The 8,294-nt window shown below is 57.7% G+C and overlaps 1 protein-coding gene across 1 annotated transcript; it reads left to right on the forward strand.

The window, feature by feature from the left end:
- Positions 1-192: 192 nt before the first annotated feature.
- On the forward strand, positions 193-5,166 carry CHRNG (cholinergic receptor nicotinic gamma subunit). Its single transcript, XM_048314966.1, is given in 14 exon segments — positions 193-604; positions 606-737; positions 739-796; positions 1,192-1,331; positions 1,435-1,479; positions 1,691-1,800; positions 1,896-2,051; positions 2,297-2,394; positions 3,153-3,356; positions 3,646-3,760; positions 4,028-4,142; positions 4,373-4,577; positions 4,680-4,813; positions 4,891-5,166. Coding segments are annotated over 14 exon segments (1,737 nt in total). The 5' UTR covers positions 193-547; the 3' UTR covers positions 5,059-5,166.
- Positions 5,167-8,294: the final 3,128 nt, after the last annotated feature.

Genomic DNA, 8,294 nt, shown 5'->3' on the forward strand with positions numbered 1-8,294 from the left:
TGGCAGAGATGCCATCAGTGCCCACATTTTCCCACTGCCACCATGGTCCCCCAGCCGGACCCACAGTGTCCCCCCAGCACACCCCATCCCACAGTGCAAGGCTGGGGGCCCAGAGGCATCTCCTTCCCCAGCTCAGCAGCGGGATGCCAGGGCTCTGGTTTCAGGGGACACAGCTGACGTCCCCCCACCAGCAGCGGCCCAGGACAGCTGTCGCATCCTCTCCACTGAGCCAGGAATCTCACCACACCCCCACCTCCCCTCCCCGTGACCCTCCTACACAGGGGCCAGAAGGATCTGAACCCCCGGGAAGGGCGTAATTCCCCAGGCTGATGTAGTGGGGCTTGCCTGCCCCTTCCCCACCCTATATTCTGCGGGTAGCCACTACCATGCCACGGACAAGATGTGCTGGCAGGGGGGCACCCCTTTCCCATAACTTGTGGGTGCCTGCACACTGCAAGGGGAAGCATCCCTTTGTGCGAGACATGGGGAACCCACGGCACGGAGTTCATTTTGCCCCTCGCCCCAATTCCAACCCCTCCAGCACAAAATGCCAGAGGAGCTTCCCAGCAAACTGGCATCACCCCACCAGCGGGGGAAGTGGGTGGTCACCCGTCCCTCCCGTGTCCCCGTGGCTGTTGGGAACAGCTGACGGTGGCAGGGGACAGCTGTCCTGTCCCAGCGGGCGCTGGGCCCAGAACACGTCGGCGCCGGCGGCCGAGCGGAGCCCCAGCCCTTGCGCCCCACGGCACCGCCATGCGTGGCCACGGCCTCCTCCTCGTCCTCTGCACCCTGGCAGGTAAGATCTGCCCGCTCAGGAGAGGCCTGGGGGGCACCTGCTCCCCCCACCTTTGCACTCGCGGGTTTGTCACCCCTGGGAGTACAGCGCCGGCACCGCCCCACCGGGCTGTCCCTGTGCTGGCAGTCCACTGCCTCCGGGTCCTGCCCTGGAGAGCTCCCCGGGTGAGCTTGGTGAGGGCATGGTGGGGACACACCCGCTGCTGGCACGGAGGGCACAGACGGGACTGTCAGGATCATGGAGCAGAGCGCACACACCCGCAGGAACGCACGCCCGGGCATCCCCTCCCCATGCATACACCCCTGTGCCTCCCCGCTCAGTGTATCCGGTCTTGGGGGCATCAGTGACCTCACTGTCTTCCTCCCGGCGCGTCCCCATCCCGTGTGCCTTCCCAGGTGTGGGCTGCAGGAACCAGGAGGAGAAGCTGCTCCAGGATCTCATGTCCAACTACAATCGGCAACTGCGCCCGGCCCTGCGGGGGGATGAGATCATCGATGTCTCCCTCAAGCTCACCCTCACCAACCTCATCTCCCTGGTGAGAGACCCCCCCAGGTACCCCCAGTGGAACAGAATTTGCCCTCACACATGGGGCAGAAGGCAGGGCACTAAAGCCATCTCCCTCCTTCCTTCCCTGGCAGAATGAACGGGAGGAGACCCTCACCACCAACGTCTGGATCGAGATGGTGAGACCCCTCCCCTCTAGGCAGCATCACACCCGGCTATGTTTGCATATCAGTGTGGCACCCCATGGGGGGCTGGCACTGTAACCTGCACCCTCTTTTGTGGGCACCTCAAAATGAGCCCATTTTGTGGGCAGCATAGCACAGGCAGTTCACAATCTCCTTCATCTTGGGGAGCTCCGTGACCCCTCCTCCTTTTTTCTCCTTCTCCCAGCAATGGTCTGATTATCGCCTGCGCTGGGACCCTGAGAAATACGACAACATCCAGCTGCTGCGGGTGCCCTCCACCATGGTCTGGCTGCCCGACATTGTCCTGGAGAATAAGTAGGTGACAGGGCAATGGGGACATGTCCCCACATAGGGCTGGCAGCTGCCTGCCTAGGCATAGTTTGGGGCTGAGCCCATCCTTTCCCCCCCAGCATTGACGGGACATTTGAAATCACCCTCTACACCAATGTGCTGGTGTCCCCTGATGGCAGCATCTACTGGCTGCCCCCTGCCATCTACCGCAGCGTCTGTGTCATCCACGTCACCTACTTCCCCTTCGACTGGCAGAACTGCACCATGGTCTTCCAGTGAGCATGGGCACCATGGCAGCTCCTCCTGGGACACAGGGATTAGCATGGCATGCCCACCTTTGCCCCTGGGCAGATAAGTGACACCTACCTGTCCCCTGCCACTTGTCAGGAGGCACCATGGGCAAGCCAAGCACCCCAAAGCAGAGCTGGAGGTGGCCAGCATGACCTGGTGCCACATTGGCACCCTTTGCCCATCCAGCCTGGTGCATGCCAGCCTGTGCCACCACCTCATCCCTCCCCAGGTCCCAGACGTACAGTGCCAACGAAATCAACCTGCTGCTGACAGCGGAGGAAGGCCAGACCGTGGAGTGGATCTCCATTGACCCGGAGGCTTTCACAGGTAACACTGCAGCCACACCCATGGCACAAGGGGACATCCAACAGGTCTGCTGCTACACTGGTGGCTGCCAAAAGCAGGGCTGCAGGGACTATTAGCAGCTCCCACCATTACATGGGCACTTAAGTTATTAGTGGAAGCGGGAGTGTGGGAGAGATTTGTTTTTCTAACCCCCCCCGGCTCCGGGCTCTCGCAGTCTGGCAGCTGCTCCCGGAGAGCACCGCTCCTGCAAGCTTGATTGATGCTGGGAACGTAGCTGTCATGGCCAAACAATGACGTTTTCCATCACATTTTAATTGCATATTGAAGGAACAAAATGCTTTTCGGGCAGCGAGATTTATTTTTTCATTACCGGCCTGAGTTGCGATCTTGACTGGGAAAAAATCTATTGCTCCCACGGAGAGCAGGGGAGAGCAGTGCGCTGTCACCCAGTGTCATGCTTGGCTTCCCTCTGTGGCACCATGGAAATGGGGAGATGGGGGGACCCCCCTGTAGCCCTGGGAGCCCCCAAGGAGTTCAAGGTGCCCCATATGTGCCCAGCTGCCCCATCCAACTTCTTTTTGGGGTATTTTTGCCAGGCACCATGGCATGTTCCACAGTGCTCAGCTCCCTCACGACAGTCTCTAGCACTGTACGCAGCCTGGGTGCCCTGTGGGGCCTATGCCAATCACCAGTCCTCCCCTTCCTCCCTGGACTGGGAAGCTGGAGCCCCAGTGCCCCCGTGGGGACAGCAGGACTCACCTGGCACCATCACAATGTAGAGAATGGTGAATGGGCCATCAAGCACCGCCCTGCTCGGAAGATCATCAACTCGGAGCACTTCACCCCAGATGACATCCAGTACCAGCAGGTCATCTTCTACCTCATCATCCAGCGCAAGCCGCTCTTCTACATCATCAACATCATTGTGCCTTGTGTCCTCATCTCTGCCATGGCCGTGCTCGTCTACTTCCTGCCGGCTAAAGGTACACTGGGACCATGCCCACTGCGGGCATGGGAATGTGCAAGGGGACAGCAACGCTCCAGGAAGGGCTCCTCGTCCCCTCCGTGCTTGGGGACCATCACTATCATCTCTCACCCACTCCTGTGGTATTTGAATGGGGGGGAGTGTGTAAATTTCTAGGTATCCCATAGTTAAAGCCTCAAGGCAGGACTTGTCTAATTCAGCTTTCGGGTGGGGGTTTTTTTGCCTTAGGAGGGCAATGCCCACAGCACTGCCCTGTGCCAAACTCTGCCTTTCCCCCTCCTTGGCAGCGGGTGGGCAGAAATGCACTGTCTCCATCAATGTTCTCCTGGCCCAGACTGTCTTCCTCTTCCTCATTGCCCAGAAGGTGCCTGAGACCTCCCAGGCTGTGCCTCTCATTGGAAAGTAAGTGACACACTGGGACCAGGGTGCCAACCCTCTTGTCACACTGTTCCAGCAGGGTTTCAGGTGCTGTAGAGCAGCCAGTGCCCAGGGACAGGACCCGAGTACAGAAATAACCCACGGCCCAGATGGGGCTGACACAGGGCTGCCACTTGCCCATGTTTCACTGCCCGTCACCAGCTTCCAGCCCACGAGGGCACTGAGAAGGATCTTGCAAGATCATAGCTTGTGACCCAGCAGCCCCACTGAGGCTCTGTGCCCCCTCCCCAGATACCTGACCTTCCTCATGGTGGTGACAGTGGTGATTGTGGTGAATGCTGTCATTGTCCTCAACGTCTCCCTGAGAACGCCCAACACTCACTCCATGTCCCAGAGAGTGCGCCAGGTACCTGCTATCATCCCCCTACCCTTTATACAGGGGGAATGGGATGGGTATTTGGGGATCAAGGCCGTGTCCCTTGCAGAGCAAGGTGGCAGGCATGCCTTCATCTGAGTCAAAGTCCTGGCACAAAGAGAAGGCCCCAGATGTTCCCAATGCCACCAAGGCACTCTCAACTCTGGGGAGCAGCAGGTGCCAACATCCCAATAGCACCATGCTAGTGACACTGTGCCCAGGTGTTCCTGCACCTCCTGCCCCGCTACGTGGGCATGGCCATGCCAGAGGAGACCCCGGGGCCACCGCAAGCCATCCGCAGACGCAGCTCCCTGGGGCTCATGGTGAAAGCTGATGAGTACATGCTCTGGAAAGCCCGGACCGAGCTGCTCTTTGAGAAGCAAAAGGAAAGAGATGGGCTGATGAAAACCGTGCTGGAGAAGATTGGTGAGTGACCCCGGGGGGTTGGCACCTCCCTGTGAAGTTGGGCTTTGTGCCAGGTGGCTGAGCGCTTGCTGGTGCCCGCTCTGCTGGCTCTGTTGCTCATAGGACGTGGTCTGGAGAGTGGCAGTACCCAGGACTTCTGCCAGAGCCTGGAGGAGGCAGGGCCTGAGATCCGCGCCTGCGTGGATGCCTGCAACTACATCGCCAATGCCACGCGGGAGCAGAACGACTTCAGCAGCGTGAGTCAGGGCTGGGTGGAGAGGGATCTGCATGGGGCCACTGGGGGCAGCCCTCACCCTTCTTGTGCCGCTGGCAGGAGAGCGAAGAGTGGATGATGGTGGGACAGGTGATCGACCGTGTCTGCTTCTTCATCATGGCCTCTCTCTTTGTGTGTGGCACCATTGGAATCTTCCTCGTGGCGCACTTCAACCAGGCACCCGCCCTGCCCTTTCCCGGGGACCCCAAGCAGTACCTGCCACAGTGATGCTCACAGGTGCCCACTAGCCCAGTGGTGGAGATGGGGGAAGGGGAAACATGGGGTGCTCATGCTGTGCTGAAAGTGGAAATAAAGCCTCCATGTCTTGCAAGCCTCCATGGCATCTCTGCTCCATGCCCACCCGCCTCAGAGGCTGGATGTGCACCCCGTGCAGGCTGGCCACACACCTCTAAGCTGCACAGTCCTGTGAGATGAGACTCGGGGAAACTGGAGCAGTGTCAGACATCTAACGGGCCATGCAGCGGTGCTGGCAGCAAGAGCCACATCACCCCACTGCAAATTTACAAATTCAAGCCCAGGATAAATGAGAACACTGTCATCCCTGCCATGGCAGTGGGGCAGGAATCATAGCTACAGCCACCCATTCTGGGCCAACAATGGATGGGATTAGTGGCAGCTACTTCTTTCCTCCATTTATGCCCTGACTATGGCTCATGGGGACAGCTAAAGTGCTGTCCTTGATCCCTAGCCAGCAGCTTGAGGTGGAAAGACTCTGGGCCACCAGGCACCCAAACACCCTCAGGGATGCGTGCCCTTTGGCATCCCTCCTGCTGCGAGCATCAGCAGGACTCCCTCCCCCACCAGCCTTCCTTGCCCTATGGGATCATCTCTGTCGAGCACAGCCCCTTCCCCCCATCCCAGCAATGCTGCATCCCCCTGTGCCCCTCAGTGACCTCTGGGGCCTCTGGCTTTGTCCCTGCTGGCAGGGGAGATGAGAGAGGTCAGCCTGGGAACGGTGGCAAGCAGTATCTGCTTCTCTGTGATCCAGCTCATGCCACCTGTGTCTGGCTCCAGCACGTGCATCAGCCTCACAGTCCCAGCACCGGCTGCCTCTGCTGGTGCTGGGAGAAAACCAGTTGGTTACTGCCCACAGCTGCCCCTGGCACTGCCTGCCAGAGGTGAGGCCACTGTGGGCATGGATGGAGGAGGGAGGAAAACACAACAGCAGCTGAGACATCACTTCTTGAATGTCTGCAGCCTGGTCACGGCCCAGAACCACTCAGGGCTGTGCCAGTCTGCCCCTGCTCTCTGCAAGGCGGCTTTTCCTGCCCTATCCCTACGAGATATGTAGTGCCCACAGCACCAACACCAGGTGAATACCAAGCTCCCAGCTGGCACCTTGAAGGAGGTGGGGATGGTGCTCACCAGTGCAGGCAGAGGTGCTCAGAGGACCTTGGCTGACTCCTACCTCCTGCCTGGGTCACCTCCCATGGCCATGACCTAGGTGAGATGACCAGGTCCTGGGGCACTGTACTCCTGGCCCCAGTCTTGCTGGTAAGTGACGGCACTATACAGTACTCTGTGGCCTGTCCTGCCACAGCCATGTCCTCTCAGTGGCTGAAGGGACAGACCCTCCTGGCCCAGTGTCCCCAGCCCTGTGAGAGCCAGGAGCTGCCATAAGCTGCCCAAAACAGAGCACGAGGTATGTCCACAGCCCCCAGACTCTCTGTCCCCAAGAAGATGCATAATTAATGAGCTCTGGTCTGTCTTTGTCTGGCCATTTTCCATTGATTATTGGCTCCCTATTGCCCTGCTGCCAGTCTCCAGGGCCTGGTACTGTCACCTACTTCTTACCACTGCAGGGGTGCTGCTTCTTCCAGTGAGCTCAGGCTCCAGCGTGTCCATACAGCACAAGTGGAAACAGATCAGCTCTTCCAGCCTGCCAGGAGCACATGACCAAGACCACTCTCTCCACAAGCTCCAAGTAGTGGTTTTACCAGCCCTCAGGACATCTCTGTGGTTTATCATTCCAGAGACAGGAACAAAAGCAAGAGCTGGGATGTCACAGATCTTGGGCAGCAGATGCACTTTGCAGGATCTGGTGTGGGAACACCTTGCAGGTCACCCTCTGAGAGTTACAGGGGGAGTGCAGTAAGAGAGGAAAAGCCTCCCCAGCCCAGTATCAGCCTCATGTGCCCACACTCCATCAAGAAGCACTAAGACAAGGTGACATCATCCTCCAAATGCTCCCCTCCACAGAGAGAACTCCTTTCTCTCTGTGGGCTGGGAAGAGCCATCAGCCCCCGCTTGACCAGCTGTAGCAAGACACACCCAGGGCCCATGAGCCCAGCACAGCTCAGCATCCCCTTGGGAAAGAAGAGCCCAAGGGAATGCTCTTCTTTGGGCTCCAGGGCTCAAAGGGGTTCAAAGCTCTTCCACTTTCCCTATAAGCCACTTTGCAGGGAGTTAAAGAAGTTCGAGGGTGTTCAAAGCCTTTGGGATAAGGAAAGCAGGAAAGGTCTTGACTCACCACAGATTTGGGGCTCCCATGGCTACAGGCTTCCTTCCTGAATGAAGAGGATCTGAAACCTTTTTCTAGAGCACAACAGAAGCTCCTTCCCTTCCCAAACAACCTCATGCCTGTGTTTTCACCATTCTCATTAGTAGGACACAGCAGACCACAAGACAAAAATCCAGCTCAAAAATCAGTCTGGCTCCATCCCTCTCCAGGCCATAGAAGGCACCTGGTGCTTGGCACTGATCAAACACTCCTTTTCTCCTGACCTCAGGAAAAGTAGTCTTAAAGAGGACAAACTCAACACCCAGCCAGCTCACTCTCCTCAAGGCTGAGCAAGAGGAACCTCTGCTGAGTTCCTCCAAATCTCAACCACAGGGGCAGTGGGAGGAGAGGAACAGCCTCCCCAGGAAGGGCTCTTCCACAGCTCACTCGCAAAGCGTATTTGAGGGAGAGCACAGCAGGACCGCAGCATTTTCAGATTTAATAGCAAGCCTGCACTCATCAGCATCAGCTTCGACAAGGGGCATCAGAGGCGAGAAGTGGGCGAGTACACGAAATAACAGAGGTGGACATGACGCACAGCTGGGCACAACAACAGGACTGAAGCCCTAAGTGATGTCATCTGCAAAAAGCTGAATGTGCTGTGAATAAAAGGAACCTGCAGCTAGTATTCCAGCCCTGCCTTGCACGGCTAATTTTGCTTAGATTGCCAAAATGTAATTACAACTAAATCCCCCCTAACAAATATTGGAGAGCAGCAGGGGAGAGTTGTATTTAAAAGGAATCTTAAGTAGCAGCCATAGTAGTACCTGCTCACAGCAGGGAAAACAAACTGTGCCTGGAAAAGAGCATTTGGTTGAGAGCTGGTGACAAGTGCCAAAAGCAGGAACAGGACCATGAGTCTCGATAAACACACAGAGGGATGCCACTACAGCTTGGGGAACAGCCCTGCTCCCTGCCCAGCCAGGTGCTAACTGCCTGACCA

The sequence above is a fragment of the Corvus hawaiiensis genome, chromosome 10, assembly GCF_020740725.1.
Source record: "Corvus hawaiiensis isolate bCorHaw1 chromosome 10, bCorHaw1.pri.cur, whole genome shotgun sequence".
Lineage (NCBI taxonomy): Eukaryota > Metazoa > Chordata > Aves > Passeriformes > Corvidae > Corvus > Corvus hawaiiensis.